The 20,426-nt window shown below is 35.1% G+C and overlaps 1 protein-coding gene across 1 annotated transcript in view; it reads left to right on the plus strand.

Annotated features, from left to right (window-relative positions):
- PCDH15 (protocadherin related 15) overlaps window positions 1-20,426 on the plus strand; it is an 870,634-nt gene that overhangs the window by 449,714 nt on the left and 400,494 nt on the right. The window contains exons 9-10 of the mRNA XM_053923048.1: window positions 2,766-2,885; window positions 14,634-14,744. Of these exons, the coding sequence (XP_053779023.1) occupies window positions 2,766-2,885; window positions 14,634-14,744 (231 nt within the window). The remainder of the gene's footprint in view (window positions 1-2,765; window positions 2,886-14,633; window positions 14,745-20,426) is intronic.

A 20,426-nucleotide genomic window follows, 5' to 3' on the forward strand; every position in this document is an offset into this window, starting at 1 on the left:
CACCTGTAATGAGAATAAATAAGGGAAACGTGTGTGTGTATTTATAGTGTGGTAATTTGCGTGTGCATATACATATGTGCCTATTTCTGTTGGGTGTACATAAAGAAAATTAATGAAATAGGATTCTGAAATCAGCTAGTTTTTAACACCATTTTGTGTATTCCAACTCTCTTTTGCGTGTGTGCATGTAGTATAGGCTGTTGCATCAGAGCTCTTTTCAAGTCCCTAGACTTCCCGTATTAATGCAAAATGCCTTAGCTCCTTTTTTCCAAAGGCATTTATATTATATTAGTTTCAAATATTCTAAACCCTAGCTCATATCTGAACATGTCCACCATCTAAGTGTACATCATGGATGTATTGTTACAGCCTAGTTACGAATCCACTTTAGTTCTGATTTAACCCATGACACAGTTGTTTTCTTTGGCAAAAAAGAAAGATCTTTGATGAAATACTTCAAGTTTGTATTATTAGGTATCTAGAAACAAATGGTTGTCATTCAATTTTAAAATTACATAACTTAAAAATCAAATTATAGCTGCATAAGAGCGATAGAATTTTCATGAAAGAGAACAATGTTGTTTGGGACAGATGTTACATTAAAATATATATAAACGTTGGCTTTGAAGCCCTTTAGTTAACAACCTTCCTGCTAAACCCATCCCCCAATGGTCTTTCAGTGTTGTATGTGCTATAAGCTGTCTCCTCTCACCTCATTCTCTGTCCTCTTTGACCTGCAGAAAGTCAAAATTTGCCTTTTAAAGCTGCAAACTTTAGAAATCCCCACTAAATGAAATAAGTGGCTGAAATCTACCACTGTTGTACTTTGTACTTTTACTATATTTCTTTAATCATAATTGTATTTATTTTTCTAAATCGGAGGCTGCAAACTGCAGAAGTTATTGTGCCAGTGGATGTATTTTATTTGCCCCATTAAATTTATAATTTAATTCTCTAAAATCTGTTGCCAACCTTAGAACCAAGAGATTTCTTAACAAATTAGACTATCAGAAGACCTAGTAACATCGGCTCCTTATTCCATTCTAGCCAGAGTTTGCAGGTGCTGAGGAGCCCCTGCCACCTTAGAGAGGGGACATGCTCCAGAGTTGGCATCACTCCCATCAGGCTTGTTTCACTTACATTACCTGATGGATCCCTGCAGACATTTGGGTTTGTAGCTGCTAAAAATAGAAGTTCATGAGATGACTCTTTTTTATTTCTCTGAAATTATTTCTCCATGAAGGAATCCCAGAAACACCAATTCAAAAGAACCTATGCACCCTGATGTTCACAGCCGCAAAGTTTACAATAGCCAAGCGCTGGAAGCCACCTATGTGTCCACCAGTAAATGAGTGGATCAAAAAAACTATGCTACATTTACACAATGGAATTCTATGCAGCAGAAAGAAAGAAGGAACTTCTACCCTTCATGACATCATGGATGGAACTGGAGAGCATTATGCTAAGTGAAAGGTGGTGAAAGACATATACCATATGATCTCATCTATAAGTGGAATCTAATCAACGAAACAAAGAAGAAAGCAAAATATAACCAGAGACATTCAAATAAAGAACAAACTTACAGTAACCAGAGGGAAGTGGGGAGGGTCATCAAGGAACATCTCTAAAGGACACATGGACAAAGCCAAAGCAGGGTAGGATGGAGGGTGGGAGATGGGGATGGGTAGGGCAGGGAGAGGAATAGTGAGGGGAAAGTGGAGACAACTGTATTTGAACAACAATAAAAAAGTAAAAATATATTTTAAAAAACTAGCAAAACATATCTCCAAACAATATTTAAAAGTCTCTGCTCTGTGGCAGAGATCTGATGTATGCTGACAAAATTAGTTTATTCATTTGAACAGAGCAATGATTAAGAATGTAAAGTGTAAAATCGAAGCCAAACAAAAAGAGTGCCTTGTTCAAAAGCGGTTTAGGGAAATGTTAAGTCAGAGATGGTTTAGGAGAAAGTGATACATGAAATAAGTGAAATGTAACTGAAGCCTGAGGACTGGAGACTTCGGCTGTAGGAACATGTTGTGCAAAGACCTACAGCTAAGATCAAACAACAGTAATTCTAGAGCAGAGATCAATAAGAAATAAAATCAAACACCAAATCCTGGTTGCATATGCCCCATTAAGTTTTGTTGTTGTTGTTTTAATCCAAATGAAAATATATGACCATCTTGCCAACCCTTGTCACATGATAGCTTCCTACTCAACTAATAATGTGGGCTCTGAAGAAACTCCCAGCTCTCTTTCTCCTCTGGTAGGTGGGACATCTGTTGTCTTCAACTCTCTTACTTAAGCTCTCCACTTGCATGTAATTACCAAACTGGATTTCACTGATCTCCCTGAAATGGTTTTTCATTTTAAAATAAAGTAATTCACTTCCACATACAATATAAATTATAGCTTGTGGGTAACTTAATGCATCATTTTTTTAAGGAGGAACAACAGATGCATTTTCTCTACAGGGGCTAAGATTCTGATGGTCATAAATTGGTCCAAATGTGTTTCAGACTGAATCTGGGCCTTCTATTTCTCTAACCCAAAGCGAGAAACATGGTGTTGGAAATCTCAGACTTTATAAGAGCTTTTCTGTAAGGTTTGCAAGTGTTATCGTGAATCACTCCAGGTCTGTGGTCATGGGCAGCTGCCTGCTCTCTTCCTTTGTGCATTAGGGCTGGTTTTTGTGCTGGAACAATTCTAGTGTGCTGCTATTGAAATGAGAATTCACAGTTTTCCTTTTATTTTCCTTTCAGCTCACTCCAGTTGGCACCACGATATTTACAGGATTTTCAGGAGACAATGGAGCTACAGATATAGATGATGGCCCAAACGGACAGATAGAGTATGTTATTCAGTACAACCCAGATGACCCGGTATGTAAATACCTACGCGCACTGTGACTTCTCTATGAGGAATAGAATCAATGTTTACTTTACCTAATATTTAGTGTATTATTCTGTTACTCAGCTCCTAGAATCACATTAGTAATAATAGTATAATTAAATGTTCTCTCAAAATTGCATTCTTTTAAATGTGTGCTATATTTTGAAGAGGTAATTTTTATGGTATTCGTAGGTAAGAGCTTAAAATGGATTTTAGGTATAACATGTAATTTTTAGAAAATTTTCATTATGTTTGTGGACTCCTAAGCATTCTAAATAAATCATTGGACATAACCAATGTAATTCATTTGCTTTATGGAACTTAGAAATTAACACCACTGTTTCCACTCCCCCGCCAATGACACCTAAGGTAGAGAAAAGGACAAAACCTCTAACCATGGGTTCTTTAGAGTGTTAAATTATTCTTCCAGTGATATATGATACTTAATACAGATAAAATCAGAATTGTTTTGTTGAAGCCAAAGCTGGAAGTCCTGCCTGCCATCTTTTCTTCCTCTTTTCCCAAGACAGCTGCTCAGAACATCATGAGCTCCCCAAGGCATAGTTGTAAAATAACTTAAGAGGGTTTTCTAAATTAATGCTTCTCCTTTATGTTACTTAGGAATCTAAAAAGTGGTGGAGAAAATATTGTGCCTTTATTTTTAAATTATATATTTCTTATATAAGCTTTAAACAACCAACCAGAAATTACTATGCCTGTAGAGACTAAGAATTCACAATAAGATCTACCTCACAAATTTATTGTGACAATTAAGTGAATTGTGAGTGAATTTTCTCATTTTATTCTCACAAATCTTTTGGTTATTAGTAGTATCTCTATTGCACAGGAGAGAAAGCAGGCTCCTAGGTGAGCTGATTTGCCTGGTACCACACAGCCACTTCCCAGCTAGAAAGTCAGGACTCTGATTTCAGAGTAGCGTGTGTTCTACTCTTTCTCTGTTGTGTTCTTATAAAATAGTTGGGTTAAAATTTCCCAAAACAATGAAGAGAAAATGAAAACACAGCACTTTTCTCCCCCCCCCCCAAATTATGTCTCTACATGTTTGTAGTCAAAGGCAATGACGGGGAGAGATGGGGAGGTAATGTGAAAGGGACAGTGAAGGACAATAAGGAAGACAAGGGTTACACGTGAAACAGAGTGGAAAAGATCAAAGAAACAGCATAGAAAAAAAGGCATGAGAAGCAGATTTTCTTTAAAAGTAGAAACAGACAGCTGACTGCATATTCTATGACTAACCCATTTATTTTCTTTACTATTCAGGTTTTTTTAAGAATTAATTATGTGTGTGTGCCATGTCCCTAGCTTACATTTTATGAAGGTCATTTCCTAATCTTTACTCCTCAAGCTGTAAAAATGAAACCTTCCAGCCAAGTATAGAATGGCCAGACCATATAGATTAGGAAAACATTTATTACATTGCATTAAAAAAAAAAAAACTACCCAAGGTTTAGATATAGTATGAGACAAAATTTATTACTTAAAAAGAGAAGCTATCTTTTTGACATTTTGTGAGACAAATTCCTTGTTAGCTGTGCAGTAATTCCTTCTGAATGCTTTTCCCTTTCATAGATTTATAGGTTTGACATCAAATACATTATATACCTTTTAGTGCCTACAGATTGGATAAGCCAATCAGCCACACGCAGTTTCCAAATTATGAAAAAGAAAAAGAAAAAAGAAAAATGTACTTCAGCAAGCTAGCTCTATGGTGGAATAGATAAAGATGTTCTCTGGGCATGGTTTTAATTCAATGAGGCAAAATAAGACATCACGGCAGCATTTACCATGGGGTATATTGGAGGAGAAAACATTAACCAAATCACATCCTTACAGGGAGAATCCCTCTTTAGTCATCATAGAAACTTACTGCAAACCCAGTACCAGGTTTTTCTCTTAAGATCTATGAGAGAAATAACTGATGGTTTTAATATTCTTCCACTGTTCATTATTAGTATTTCTGTCTACATTATAGCAACATAATATTCTCCTACTAATTTCTTAATGTCAACAAATTGTATATAATACAAACATATTTAACCTGAAAATATGGTCACTTCTGGCTTTTGCGACCATAATTATAATTTCTTTCAAGTTAATCTTATACTGTAGGGTAAGTTGTAATAAGTGTAGATTGCTCTATTCTACTTAAAACAATTTATGTTATGTTACTCATTAGCAGAAATCACAAATTAGTGACCTGGATTTGATTTAAATCACAAACATTTAATTTGGCCACAAGCTATTTTAAATAATTTTTTGAGCCAATTTCACATCCAAATTTTGGTTTTTCTTCTCTCTTAAGAAATAAAAATATGACAACACTAGTCCTGATTTCCAACAAGACAGCTATCAGCTTGAGTTGAGCTGCTGCTTGCTCATGAGGAATGAATCCTACCACTCAGACAACACATGTACAGCTGTTTATAGCCCAAAGTGCTTCATCGATTTACAGAATCTGCTTTATCCTTGTAAAAATTTGCAAAAATCACTTCTGCCTTACAGGAATACATTGTCTTTTGAGTCCATTCTTCCCATCACTTTAAACACTGGCCTTCAGTGTTTCTGATAGGAGAAGTCAATAGAAATTTGAATCATGTTTCCCCATATGAAATATGTCATTTTCCTCTAGCTATTTTCAAGATTTTCTTTTAATCTTGACTGTTTGGCACCTCACCTATGGCACGTGAAAGTGTATTATTTTTTGTAATTATCTATTTTGGGGTGGATTACTGACCTTCTTTAATCTCTGAATTTCTTTTTCATCAGTTAAATTATCAGTCATCATTTGTTTAATATTTTTATGCCTATTTCTCTGATTCTTCTTCCTCTGAGACTCCAACTACAAGAATGTTAGGAATTTAAATATTGTTCCATAGATACAGGCCCTGTTCAAATATTTTCAATGTATTTTAATTACTTATCTGCAACTATTTCCTATTGATCTGTATTGAAGTTTACTGTCTTCTCTGTCATCTACATTCTACTGTTAAACCTATTCAGTGTTTGTTTTTTTTTTAATTTCAGAGAGAATAATCATGTCTTCATTTTCTATATTTTTATAGTTTGTATTTCTTGGCTATGATTTATTTTTACATCTCTTAGCACAGACATAGTTATGAACAGCTGATTTAAATTCCTTGTCTTCTTGTTCTAACATTGGTCTTCCCTGATTATTTTCCCATCTTGAAAAGAGATCGCATTTTCTGGTTCATCATATATCAAGTCGTTTTGGACTCTACCCTGGACATTGTAAATGTTACATTGTGGAGAGACTCTTGATTCCATTTTATTCTGCTGAGAAGATTTTTTGTTTGTTCGTTTTATCTTCACAAAGAAATTGATTTGATTCAAACTGAAAACTCTTCAGTGCAGCTCAAATCTCAATTCAGTACATATTTTTTTCTTATATTATCTGTTTATAGTCTGCCCCATGCAGATGTGGTTTCAAGATCAACTAAAGATTTGGACGTATTTTTTTTCTTTTCATTTTTTTATTGCATTCATCAAGGTGACATTGGTTAATAAAATTATATAGGTTTCAGGTGAATAATTCTATAATACAGTATCTGAATATCGTATAGTGTGTTTGTTACTCACCCAAAGTCTCTCCTTCCATCACCATTTATCCCCCTTTTTACCCTCTTCTACCTGCCCCTCCCCCATAGTCTCTCCCTCTGGTAATCACCATACTGTTGTCTTTCTCTAGGTTTTCTTTTTAGCTTAATCCCATCACCTCTATCACAAGCACTGCAAGTGCCCATCCCCAACAGCTGTCAGTCTGTTTCCTGTATTTATGAGTCTGTTTCTATTGTATTTATATTTTTAGCTCATTAGATTCCATATTGAAATTACATGGTATTTTTTCTTTTTCTGACTAGTTTATTTCACTTAGCATAATACTATCCAGGTTCATCCATGCTATTGGAAAAGGTAAGATTTCCTTCTTTTTTATGGATGAGTAGTATTCCATTCTGTAAATGCACCATAGTTATTTTATCCACTCACCTACTAATGGGAACTTGGGCTGCTTCCACATCTTGACTATTGCAAATGATGCTGCAATGAACACAGGAGTGTATATATTCTTTCAAATCAGTGTTTTGGGTTTCCTGTGATATATTCCTAAAACTTGAATCACTGCTCATGAGAAAATTAGAGTTTTAATTTTTTGAGAAAATCCCATACTGTTTTCCACAGTGGCTGCACTTGTCTGCATTCCCACCAACGAGCAGGAGGGTGTTCTTTTCTCCACATCTTCACCAACACTTGTTGCTTGTTGATTCATTGATGATACTCATTCTGACAAATATGAGGTGATATCTCATTGAGATTTGAATTTGCATTCCTCTGAGGATTAGTGACTTTGAGAATCTTTTCATATGTCTATCGGTCATCTATATGACCTCTTTGGAGAGGTCTTTATTCAGATCCTTTGCTCATTTACAATTGTATTTGTGTGTGTGTGTGTTGAGTTGTATAAGTTTTTAATAAATTTTGGATATTAACCACTTATCAGATGTATCATTGATGAGTGTAATATCCACCTACTCCACCGCCATCTTGGATCTCAGATTTGGACATGGTTTATAAGACCAATTTTTTTCTCTTCTTTCTGGCTTTATCTTTCCCAATATTTCCACCTCACTTTCTATCAGTTTTAGTTGTACCAAAAATCTATATCCTGCTCCTTCAGGACAGAAAGACTTCAGGCTTTCTATCAGAGTTGTAACTGCCCCCTTAAAGTACTAAAAAGTATTTTAGTACTAAAGCAGTCCCAGCAGACTTAAAGTACTAAATTCAGGACTCTCTCAAGCTAACTACCATAAAGCAGGAAACTCATTCACATTGTCTCTTCTTTCAATCTCCTCCAGAATGCCTGCTCTGCTTATCGCTTCAGGAATGTCAAGTATTTTCTGTTTATTTGTCTTTTGCATTTTGTCCAGAGTTCATAGGTGTTATTAATGGAAAGACTGAGTTGAAATACAGGTTAATCAGCTACACAGAAGCAGACCAATTAATTCCAAATAAGTTCCTTTCTTCAATATATCTTTAGAAAACTAGTACTTTCCTCATTTTTGATTCTAAATTATCCCTTTTCTAAAAATTGGGCAATAGCATCAATGATGGAAATGTTTCAAAGTTTTAACAACAAAAGAGAATATATATTTATTTCATCAAAGACTGTGTAGCTGCAATGATAAGCTGTCATCTAATTTGCCCTCAGCACTAGTTTATAACCAGAAGCACTGACATTTCAAATCTACCTCAGGCTGTTTTCTGTATTAAAAAAGGGAAAATTGGAGAAAGCATTGAGAAAGTCAGAAACTTGAGTTGTCTATTCATAAGTCTTTTCAATACAAGAATACATGTAAAGATACCATCTCATGTGTTTCTTTACACATGAGAAATATAAAATATAATACCACTTTAAATTATTAAGTTGATACTCTGGTTTCTCTTCAGATCATATAAATCTTTCACCTTTTAAATTATTAAGTTGAAGACTCAGAAGATGTAGTAGTTATCAATTACCATTACTACATGTCACCACCAATCCTTCAGATATGTTTTAGGGAATAGCATAATGTATTAGTTACCTATTTTTTAAATATATGTTTATTGACTTTTAGAGAGACAGGAAGGGGGAAAAAGAGAGAGAGAGGGAGAGATGTGAGAGAGAAACACGGATCAGTTGCCTCCTGTACGCACCCAAACTGGGGATTAATCACGCAACCTAGGTACGCACCCTGACCAGGATTAGAATCCATGACTTTTCGGTGTATGGGACAATGCTCCAACCGATGACTGAGCCACACTGGCCAGGGCTAGTTGTCTATTTCTGTATAACAAGCTATCATAAACTCAGTGGCTCAAGACAACACACACTTGTTTTCTCACAGTGTCTGTGCCTTAAGACTCTGGGAATAGCTTAGCTGGCTCTCTGCTTAGTCTCTCACAAGGTTGAAATCTAAGAGTTGACCAGATTAGTTCTCAAATGGCAGATTCATTAAACAAGAATTCCCTTGCAAGTAAATTCAGATTTCTGTCAGAATGATTTTCTGTGTGGTTGCAGAACAGAGGGCTTTGGCTTCTTGCTATCTGTTGGCTGGAGGCTACTCTCAGCTCTTACAGATGACCCTTAGTTCCTTGACTGCTTCTTTCATCAAAGCTGCAAGGAAAGTGCTCAGAGCTAGTCTGTTTGAAGGATGGAGTCTTATGTAACAAGAGGCAATCACAAGAGTGACAGTTTATCACCTACAATATACTCTTGGTAAGAAGAAAGTAAGAGGTCCTGCCCACAGTCAAGGGGAAGGGATTACAAAACTGAAAAGCTGCTTATCAGGAAGTAAGGATAGAGAGGGCTCCCTTAAGAATCTGTCTGTCATTCCTAATATAACCTTCTGCATGATTATCCTAATTGGTGAATGTCATATAAACGTCTACTTTGAAAAAGTATTTAAAAATTTTTAAATACATTTACAAAACAGAGGGAATGACATTTTATTCTGATCTTAATAGAGGCTAAATCGAAGACAGTCATATGAATTATTAAGATCTTTTAACCATACATACATATATACATTATTAAGATCTTTTAACCATATATACATATAACCATATGTACATTTACCAATATTTTAACCATATGTATATATTGTTAAAAGATCTTAATAATTCATAATATACATATACATATATATGGTTAAAAGATCTTAATAATTCATACATATATGATGTGAGTGGACAATTATGTTAAGAGAAGTGGAATGAGAAAAAAGTCAACACTTTTACTATTCCAAATTATAGAATTTCAATTGTGGTCAAAAGTTATAAACTCTTCAGCAAAACAAAGCACTTTTATTTAATCTAGGAACAGCATCAGAATAATTAAAATTGACTCTTTGTTTTCTTTGTCATTCTTTTTATTTAATTTTATCTAAAATAAAGAAGGAACAAGTTTGGAGATAAGGAACTTCTGAACTGGTTGACCACATTAAAAGCAAAAACATTCATGCTGTTTCCAAAAAGTTCTCATTCTTCCTCTCTTTGAAGACATGCCAGAGTATTTTGTTTTGTTTTCGTGGAAGAAATTGCTTTCTTTGACTAATGAAATGTGAGCTCAAAGAACAAAGTGCAATTCACTATTTCCCCTCCCACTGCTGCAGTGGTTGGAGAACAATGTGATGACATGAAACATCTATTAGCCTGAGTCCCTGAGTGGCATCAACAGAGCCTACTTGCTGAGATGTGTCAGTACAGATCTGTAGAGCAAGCACTAAAAATTTCTTATTTAAGCCATTAATTTGGGGGTTTTGTTTCTACATCATAATCCACATTTTCTCGACTGATATATTCAAGCAAAGTAACTTTGTAAATGCCTCATCATTAGAGTCTCCTAGACAGCAAACTAGAAGAATTTATACTAGGCTCATCACAGTTATTGTGAAAAGCAAGGCTATCCATAATACATTGAACTAATTACATTGTTTAAAATTAAATACAAGAGAAGAAAAACTTTTAATACAGGTCAGAATTTGTCACTACATGCTCTGCAGAAATTTTTATTTTGGGAAGTTTATCTTACATGGAATAAATCAGTTGTAATATGTATCATGCTGATGTTTTAAATGTCGTTGTTCAGTCATATTAATAAAACTATTCATACAATGGATCATCACATCGCTTTCCTTATCTAATTTTTTAAATGTCAGAATAGTGTGATGTTTATTAAACATTTCAAGTGTTTGGGCCTAAAGGGTTAAAGAGGGAACTGATGACAAATCCTTTAAAGCAGTCCCCAGCAGACTGAGTAAGCTGCGCAGTGTCCTTATTAACTGCAGCTGCCACTCAGAAAATCTTGAGGACGTTTGACTAGCACGCATGGGTAGCTTCTTTCTTGGAGGTATTAGAATGTTGTTCCACTGTATGGCAATATTTTTTAGCAACTCCTAAGTAGATTGTCTTTTCTTTTGTGGCATGCCTGATTCCTTATAGCTTTGAGAGAATTGACAAAAAAATGATCCATATTTTTTTTTGTAGTATGTTAGCATTTCCTGTCAGGAACTTAAAACCACAGTTTAATATTAAAGGTTTTACAAATTATCATCTTCAAGCAGTTTTTCATATAAATCAAAATGCAAACCAGATATTATTAAAATCTTTTGGGTTAAGTAAAATGATATTGCTTACTTTTAGGTAGATTACTATCTTACACTCAAATGATGTTTTTATAGGTTGCATTATATCCTGGCAGTCTAATGGCCCAATAAATTCATACTATTCCTAATTTACAATGAAAACTCTTTCCATTGCAAGTCTCTGAGATGTTAATTTTAGATCATGCATGCCTCTCAAGACAACCAGAAATTCCTAAATACAATTTCCTAGGTAATTGGCTAGAATAGGATTGACTAAACTGCATTGCAACCTTTAACGTGTCCTTAAATGTGCATGTCTGTGTAGCAGGGAGGGGCCACATGCTCTCACTTTTCACTTAAGACAATTAGGCTAGGGGAGTAACCCAACCAATCCCAGCCAACGTATAGGTGGATCAGCGGCTTAAAGGCATGATGATCTGATTTAATCAGTGACAAGCTTAGGACTGACTACAGACTGATCAGAACACAGGGTTTGTGCTATTTCCTGGAAGTAAAAGATAATGGCACTGTAACATTAATGTGGACAACTAGGAAAAGCCTTGTTGGAGGTGGGGGAGAGGGTTTAAGGTAATAGAGGGAGAGGAAGGTGGGGGAAAGTTGGGAGGGGAAGGAGAGAGGAGGAAAGAGGTTAAATTCACAATGATATAGAAAAACAATAAGAAATTACAGCCCCTGAGAGACAGAGAGAGAGGTCTTCCTTGCTATCTAAATTCCAGCACCTCTCACCATCACAGTTACAGGTCTGGTGAGGTATATTCTTACCTTGGCTCTGTCCTTAGATCACTAGCAGCAAACATCAAGCCAACTAATTAAACTAACATAACCAGCTCTGAAATAAAAAAGAAATAAAATAAAATAGTTAACTGTAATACAAAGGCATTCTATATCTAATAATTCACAAGCAATATTGATCATAAAACTGATAGTTTCCATGTTTCTCACAATATAAATATGTATGAAACATAGCAAAAGGAAAATCTCAGATATCTATAAAATATGGACTTAGGTAATAAGAATAAGTTTAATTAAAAAGAGCTCTTAAGAAAAATAAAATTCCTAATTATGAATTATATTGTTTGAAATAAATCTATACATGTTCACCAGAAATTTTCAGCTAAAACGAGATAAACACCCATTAAGTTCCTTTGCTAGAAACATAAATATAAAAATGTCCGTATCATTGACTGATATTCTTGAAAAATCCATAAGGGGAAACAGAAAATACACAAATAACAAGTAATTGGAAAAAATAAGCTAACATCAGATCAAAAATTTAACCCTAAATTGGATGACAAGGAAGCTTTTACAAGTATGACGTACAAGATTTTCTATGTAAAGAACTGAGAGAAAAAATGTTTAGGCAGAAGATAAGTAAGAGCAAATGTCAGATGGGAAGAGTCGTGGCCAACATGGAAAAGGGACTACGGGATGAGAAGACATAGGCAAGAGACCATCATGTATCAAAGTACTTTTAGGTGTAAGTCATAGAAAACTAAATTAAAAGTATCTTAGCCAACACGATCATGGATTATCTCCTATAATAGGATGTTCAGTGATGAGGGGGTATCGGTATTTGTTCAGCAATACAGAGACAATAGATCCAGGCTATTTCTCTGTTCTGCGCTGTCATCCTTAGCAGATCATTTACTTCTACATTAATTCTATCGATAGTCCCAAATGGCTGCTGACCTTCCAAATTTTCTATCTGTATACCAGCATTCATGGGCAGAAAAGGGAGCTTTCTCCCTTCTTTCTCTCTTTTTACTATTAAGAAAAATTTGCCATGTTACCTAGAAGTATACCTCATGTACATTTCCAAAACAAACCACTGGTAAGTGGAGTGGCATTACAATGGATGGCTTAGATTAATCAGGGCTCATCCCAGTTAGGCACATAGCCTCCCCAGTTATCTGAACTCATTTAGAGTTCTGAGTCCGGGGATGAGGGGTCTTTTTTATAAGCAATTCACAGTATTTCATTATCTTCCACATGAATACTAAAATTTATGTGTGTGTGTGTGCAGTGTGTACATACACACATGTGCATAGGCACATGACAACACATTGAGTTGTGTTTCACAGTGTAAATGGAAATTATTAACTAATTAACTCATTTATATTAAATTGGTTTTTGCACTCCCCTTGAATAACTGAGTCACACTTGTATAGATATAAGCAGCAATGTTTAAGTAGGCAACTATTTAGAGAAAATATCATATGCCTTTTTTTAAACTGTAAATATCCTTCATTATACATTTTCTGTATTTATATTTAAAAGTATTATTTTTAAGTGGCTATATCCAAGAAAGATCTGCAAAATTGTTTATATTACCACAGAATAAATTATTTTAAAGTATATATTATTAAATGTGTACTCCGCGTATGACTGTATACCAGAAAGAGAGGAGATCGGGAAGAGAAGACGGAGGAAGAGGGAGAAGATCTATAGATCTTCTATAGATATTGAAGGTCAATTTGCCCACAATTCCTTGAATAAGCTGGAGGTGGGAGATTCGAGTTGGCTGTTGTCTCATTAAGTCTCATTTCCTAAGTGACTCTCCTGTGTCAGCTGAGTGTGTACACATGCACACTTGTTTCCTTCTTCCCTTGCTCCTCTCCTACTTTCTCCTCCTTCTCCTCCTCTCCCTTTTCCTCTCCCTCCCCCTTCCTGCCGTCCTGTTTCTCCTCTTCTTCCTCCTCCTGCTGAAACAATCTGATGTAGATCCCAGCTAACTATTTCATCTGGTGCCCACAACCACATGCACAATCACAACTACACAACTCAACTAAGCAGGAATGTTCTAATGCTGGAAGTAAAACTGATTTGTTGTGGTTATTGAGAGACTATTTTATTAATCTTCTAAATGACACTAAAACACAAGAGTGATGTAAGTTCTTTATAAGGATAGGACACTGGTCTTATAAATTATATTCGCAGGAGGTGTGATACACTGTCTTACACTGAGGAAAGGCATCTTGGAGATTGCCCTTATGATATGCATGTTACCAGGAAGAAACTCAATCCCTGACAGGATGGGAGCCAACTAATGAGCAGCAGTTCTCAGATCTGAATTAAAAATAACCTAAAATACAGATTCTTCTTTACATAAACAGTGTTTCAAGTTAATAATTGTATTTAATACTTGAACGTGCTGAGAATACAGAATGGGCACAGTGTTGAAAGGGGGTATTACATAGAAATCACACATTGGAATCCTTGAACCCTTTGGTGATAAAAACACATACTGAAAAGATAATTTAACAGGGAAGACATATCACTAGACTTAAGTTTAGCAATAACCTAACAACATGAAAGAAAAACTATCACAAGGAACAAATTTCCTGGTTATCATTATCAAAGGACTCTGATAAAACCCATTGATCCAAATCAAAAGTTTTGAGAAGTAAGAATATTAAATCTGAAGCGTACACTCACGTTCTATTTTCAGGTGACAAGCATGACCTCTGTAACTTTCAAGTGGACTAAACTACAACATTGAATTCTCTAATTCATCTTATATTCAAATGATTTCAGATCTGTACCTTTACCTATTTGCAGGCATCCAATGAAACCTTTGAAATTCCCCTCATGTTGACTGGAAATGTAGTGTTAAGGAAAAGGCTCAACTATGAAGATAAGACACGCTACTTTGTCATCATTCAAGCTAATGTGAGTATACGATTCCTCTTACGTTTCTCCAGTGAACATGTGAAGTAAGAGCTTGTTTAAAATGTTGAAGAGCTCTTAGAGTGCTCAGTATAATTTGCAGTCTCGACAAGGAACCCCTGCCCTCAGTGTAGTTTACTGTGTTGTTCTACATGGGAAGTGGGATGCAATGGGGTGTGAAGGTTGTTTCTACTCTCTGTAAACTCCACTCTCGGAATCACTTGTACCCACTCTTCAATAATTGTTTTTTAGCTCATACTGAAGTATTTCTCAAAACACAGTCCACCAAACAAATGAAGCAGAATCACCTTGGCACCAAACCTCAGACCCTCTAAATAAAAATTTCAGAGGGTAGAAGTGGAAGACCTGCATTTTTTATTAGCTCCTCAGGGGATTCCAAAGACACTAGAAATAGAGAACTGCTAAATTGGAAATCTTTTCCCTCATAGCCATGATTTATTGAATAGTTGTTCACTAACTATTAGCTACTATGACCATAACCATGACATGTGGACAGTTGCTTATATAACTTTGGCATTTATTATTATTATTATTAATGGTATTATTTTAATAAAATCCTTAGATTGATGTGGTTCAATGGTTGGTTTGAAATCTCATGTGTATCACCAAGTTTGAGCTCCTTCTATCCTTAAATTCTGTCCTTCCCTTGAAAATTGGTCATTTTTCCAATGTCGTGTCTGCTGGGTGCTAATGAGTATTATAGCCATAAGCAAAACAACTGTATTTCAAGTCAGAGAGAAAGCAAAAGGAAAGACTGGCAAACCTAGGACTCTTTATATTTGTTGATTTTGTTTCCTTTTATCTGAGAGGACACTTTCCCAGCATCCTTTCCCATTACAGAATGGATCACATGAGTCAGCATAGCAGAAAGGAAAGTTGAGGAAGTCTGTATGTGGTAAAGGGGAATGAGACAATCATCTCTGGATGACAGCAAGTAGGCACATTGATGACCTGGGGGGAAAAAAAAGAAAGAAAAAACAAACTATTGCCACTGAGAAGAATGGGGCTGGCATTTTAGGGGAAAAATTAACAGGACTAGCTACAGATAGCTTTAAACATTGGAAAAGTCCCATAGCAAGAGATAGGGCCATCCATATTCTGAAGAGGTAGAGAGACTCCCAAGCCATCTTGTGTGTTTAACTACTTCTATGCATTGTAATCGTACTCATATAGCAGAACAGAAAGAGACAGCAGGGAGTGGCGAAAGGAAAGCATCCTCAGTCGGCCTTCTGAACAGGTTTGCAGGGTCCCCCCTTATCTGCAGTTTCCCTTTCTGTAGTTTCAGTTACCCTCCATCACCTATAGTCTGAAAATATTAAAAGAAAAATTATAGAAATAAATAATTTATAAATTTTAAATTGTGTGCCTTTCTCAGTAGTGTGATGTCATATTGTCCTGCTCTGTCCTGCCAAGGAAGTGAATCACTCCTTTGTCCAGAATATGCATGCCATATATTCTGGCTGCCATTAGTCACTTATTAACCATCTAATTGTCACAGCAAAACAGTGCTTATGACCAAGTAATTCTTATTTTATTTAGTAATGATCCTAAATTCATTTACATAACTTTATTACAGTGTATTGTTATAATTATTCTATTTTATTCTTGGTTATTTTTGTTACTCTCACACTGTGACTAATTCATCAATTAAACTTTATCGAAGGACCCATGGACAAAGACAATGGGGGTGGAGAGGATTGAATGTGGGAGGTGGGGAGGAAATGGGGACAACTGTAACTGAACAACAATAAAAAATATTAAACATTAGCATTAATATGTATATGGGGGAAAAACAGTATATACATGGTTTGGAAGCTAAAGCCTGTGGTTTCAGGCATCTGAAACAAACAATTGGAACAGGAACAGAACCACAGAAATGTAGGTTACATGGAGGGTTTTCAGTGGGGAAGGGAAAGGGGGAGGATGGTGGGAAATTTTACAGGGAATAAGAAGCATAAATGGTAGGTACAAAGTAGACAGGGTGAGGTTAAAAATAGTTTAGGAAATAGAGAAGTCAAAGAACCTATATGTATGACTCACAGACATGAACTAGGGGTGGGAATGCTGGTGCAGGGTGGGGGGGTAAAGGGGAGTAAAAATGAGGTTGAGGTAGCTATAATAGCATAATCAATAAAATATACTAATGTATATATATATACACATATATACATACATACATACATACATATCACTGGTTTTCTTGAGAATATTTGCAAATTTATTATCTACACTTTTTTATGTTCAGTATGACCGTCCAATGAGGGAACGATTAATTGTAGAGAAAATAAGAAAAAAAAATCTCAGGAAAGAATTTCAGAGAACTATAAAAATCAATGAGATTTTCTTCTTTTTGAAATTTCTAATACATTCTGTTACCACAGACTCCAATTTTGATGTTATCTTAAGTCACAAAAGAATAAAATTCATCTCCATACATAGATTTTCTTTAAAGCAACTCTCTCTTGTATTGCTTTTATCCTGAGGGATAAAAATACTAAGAGGACTTTACTCAAGACCCCTTAAATAATTGTGAAAAATAAAAAGTTTACATTTTATTTAGAATAATAGCCAGAACAATTTCTGAATTATCATTAGGGGCCTATTATTATTTTTTTTGTCAAAAAATCAAAAATCTAGAGAAGAGACACTAGCTGTCTTTAATAACAAAATATAATTTCTGAAAATATACAATTACTGTTTCATTCTCAGCTCTTTTAATGACTAAGAATATTTTAAAAGTTGCATAAAATCCAAGGGCAGACCTTTTACTGAATTCCCTTTTAGGTTGTTTGGCCAGCCTAATACAGTGATTAACAGGAGGAGAAGACATTGAATTTTATATGAAAAAGAGCCCTATAAAAAAGTAAATCTCAAAGAAACAACCAAAGCAGGCATCTTTTAAAGCTTTAGACAAGGAAATAGTACATTTGTAAAGAATTGGCAAAACAAAGAAGTTTGGGCTTGGGATAGTAAATGAGTGAGAACTGACAAGGTTGGTTTGTAGCCTTCTGGGCCTAAAGTATCTATTGCTAGTGATGAGGATGCCTTCTAAACTCCTAACACCGGCAGGGTATTTTTCATTTGGGAGATTCATTTCCTGCTTTCAGGGGGACGAAGGAGTGTCAGAGTGTTGTTCTTGCACGTTAATTTAAAATATTAAGTATGCTGAAGTGGCTCATGTTGGGGTGGCTTATTAGGTTTGCCTTCAAAACATTGCAATTATATGGGCTTGGGTATAAAAAATCACTTCTATACTTTTAGATCCAATCTATGTAAACACCTTTTCAGAAATAACTCCCGGTCCGACCTGTCTACTTCCTGTTGATATGTGGAATAAGTGCTAATTCTACACCCATTGGTTTTTACCTCTGCCACTTTCTTAGGCATATTCTGGGGAGTGAGACTGGAGTGGGATGGGGGTGGTCAATGGTTTAACATTTATAAATGTTCAAGTAAAGAAGATAGGTAAGTATGTGGACATACTATGGTACTATCCTGTCCAGTGGAATGCATACAAATTTTAAAATGGGTGAACATTTCAAACAAAAACAAAATTTCAGGGAAAAAAAAATGAGAACACTTCTAAAGTGATTTAGACCAAGGCAATCTTGTTTCTGTTGTTTTCTTTTGAATATAGAAACTTAACAGATTGAAGTGGCTCAGTTTTAAAATGTTAGTCAGCGATATTCCATCTATCATTGGTGAACAGAAACAGGACGAAAACCTTCGAGGTCTTAGGTAACTGAGTTAGGGTCAAAAGACTCAGAGCAACTTTAATTATGTTGCAATATTTACTTTTTCTTTCTCCACTGCAAATACCTGATAAGGTAATGAAAGAGTCTTTAATGTATGTATCTCTGAGTGAGTTTGGTAGGTGCTTCTAGCCATTTTAATAAATTACAAATTACTTGAATACTGAGTATATAAGTATAAGAAGTCTCTTTATTCCAAGTTTCCTGTGATATTGCCTCAAAAATAAATCAGAACATTGGCATATTTGCCTCAGTCTCATTTTAAAACCAAGTTATATGTAATTTCATAGCATTTGTTACGAGTCCACATCTTTCCTGGCCCCACTCCATGCAATTAGTATTAAACTTAATATACTTCTCAGTATAGAGCAGGTACTGAATGAATTAAAAACTAGAATTTTCTTTATTTTGAAAGAATCAAAGTCATTAGAGTTGTTTTATTGCCTTTACATTACCACAGTTGAAATATTTTCAGTTTTATATAAATGTGCCTTGTAAAAATGCATTGTGGTGAGTAAGTTTTCTCTGAGCTATTTATGAAATTAACTTTCTGCACAGTTTTGCTGGGCACATATTTTTATAAATTCTTTTCTGAAATGTATTGATGAAAATTACTACTTATATTCTAAATCACTCACTCAAAAGCAATGGAGGTCTTTGATATGCCAGGCCTTATTTTATAGTATGATTCTGAAAAGTTGTGCATTGCATTGCCATCCTATGGGGCCAGGGAATTGGAAACTTTAAGTCAAGATGCTAAAGGTCATATGGTATTTGTCCCTCACCGCCCGGCTTATTTCACGTAGCATAATGCTCTCCAGTTCCATCCATGCCCTTGCAAAGGGTATAAGCTCCTTCTTTCTCTCTGCTGCGTAGAATTCCATTGTGTAAATGTACCATAATTTTTTGATCCACTCATTTGCTGATGGGCACTTAGGTTGCTTCCAGTACTTGGCTATATGATCTCACCTTTAACTGGAACATAATCAACAAAAGAAAAAAGCAAACAAAATATAACCAGAGACATTGAAATTAAGAACATTATAACAATAGCCAGAGGGGAGTGGGGAGGGAATAGTGGGGAGAGGGGTCTATAGGAGCTACTATAAAGGACACAAGGACAAAATCAAGGGGGAGGGTAGAGGTGAGGGAGGGAGATGGGACTAGCTGGGGTGGGGTGGAGGGAAGGGGAGAAAATGCAGACAATTGTAACTGAATAAAAATAAATTAATTAATTAAAAAAAAAGATGCTAAGGGTTCAGGGACCAGGGCAATAACACTTCTCTGTGAGGCATCAAGGATGCTCCTGGCAGCTCCAGGCCCATATTCTGTTGAAATTCCTATGGTTTTCTAGATTGTGTTGAGGATATGTGTATGATTTTAAATTCCTACATGTCAGTTTTTATGCTTGGTTATTCTGTATTTCCTTGCACAACTACACTCCCAATTATGGAAGTTAACTAAAGGTTTTATGTACTTATTTAATGTTAGCTCATGTATAAATGATATATGAAATAGTAATCTACAGTGTGTAAACACTAATTAAATCAACTTGGATAACATATATAAGTTATATGTATGTTTGCATACATATATACACACACATGCATACATATATATGCACATATATATGTATGTATATATGACTATCATCACATTTTCTAAATTAATAGCATACCTCATTTTTGAATGTTTCAAATTTTAAATATTATCTTATTCTTATAAGGAAAGGAAAAAGAAACAAGCAAGGAAAATAAGAGAAAGGAAGAAGAATTTTTTGGTAGTTTTGAAATATGTATCAGATTTTCACATAGCAATGGACATAAATGTAAACTTAATGGAATCACATAAAATAGTTATTCAAATAAGCATATTTTATTTATACCACTCCAAATTTATAATATTATTTCTT

Source organism: Desmodus rotundus, chromosome 4 (assembly GCF_022682495.2).
Source record: "Desmodus rotundus isolate HL8 chromosome 4, HLdesRot8A.1, whole genome shotgun sequence".
Classification (NCBI taxonomy): Eukaryota; Metazoa; Chordata; class Mammalia; order Chiroptera; family Phyllostomidae; genus Desmodus; species Desmodus rotundus.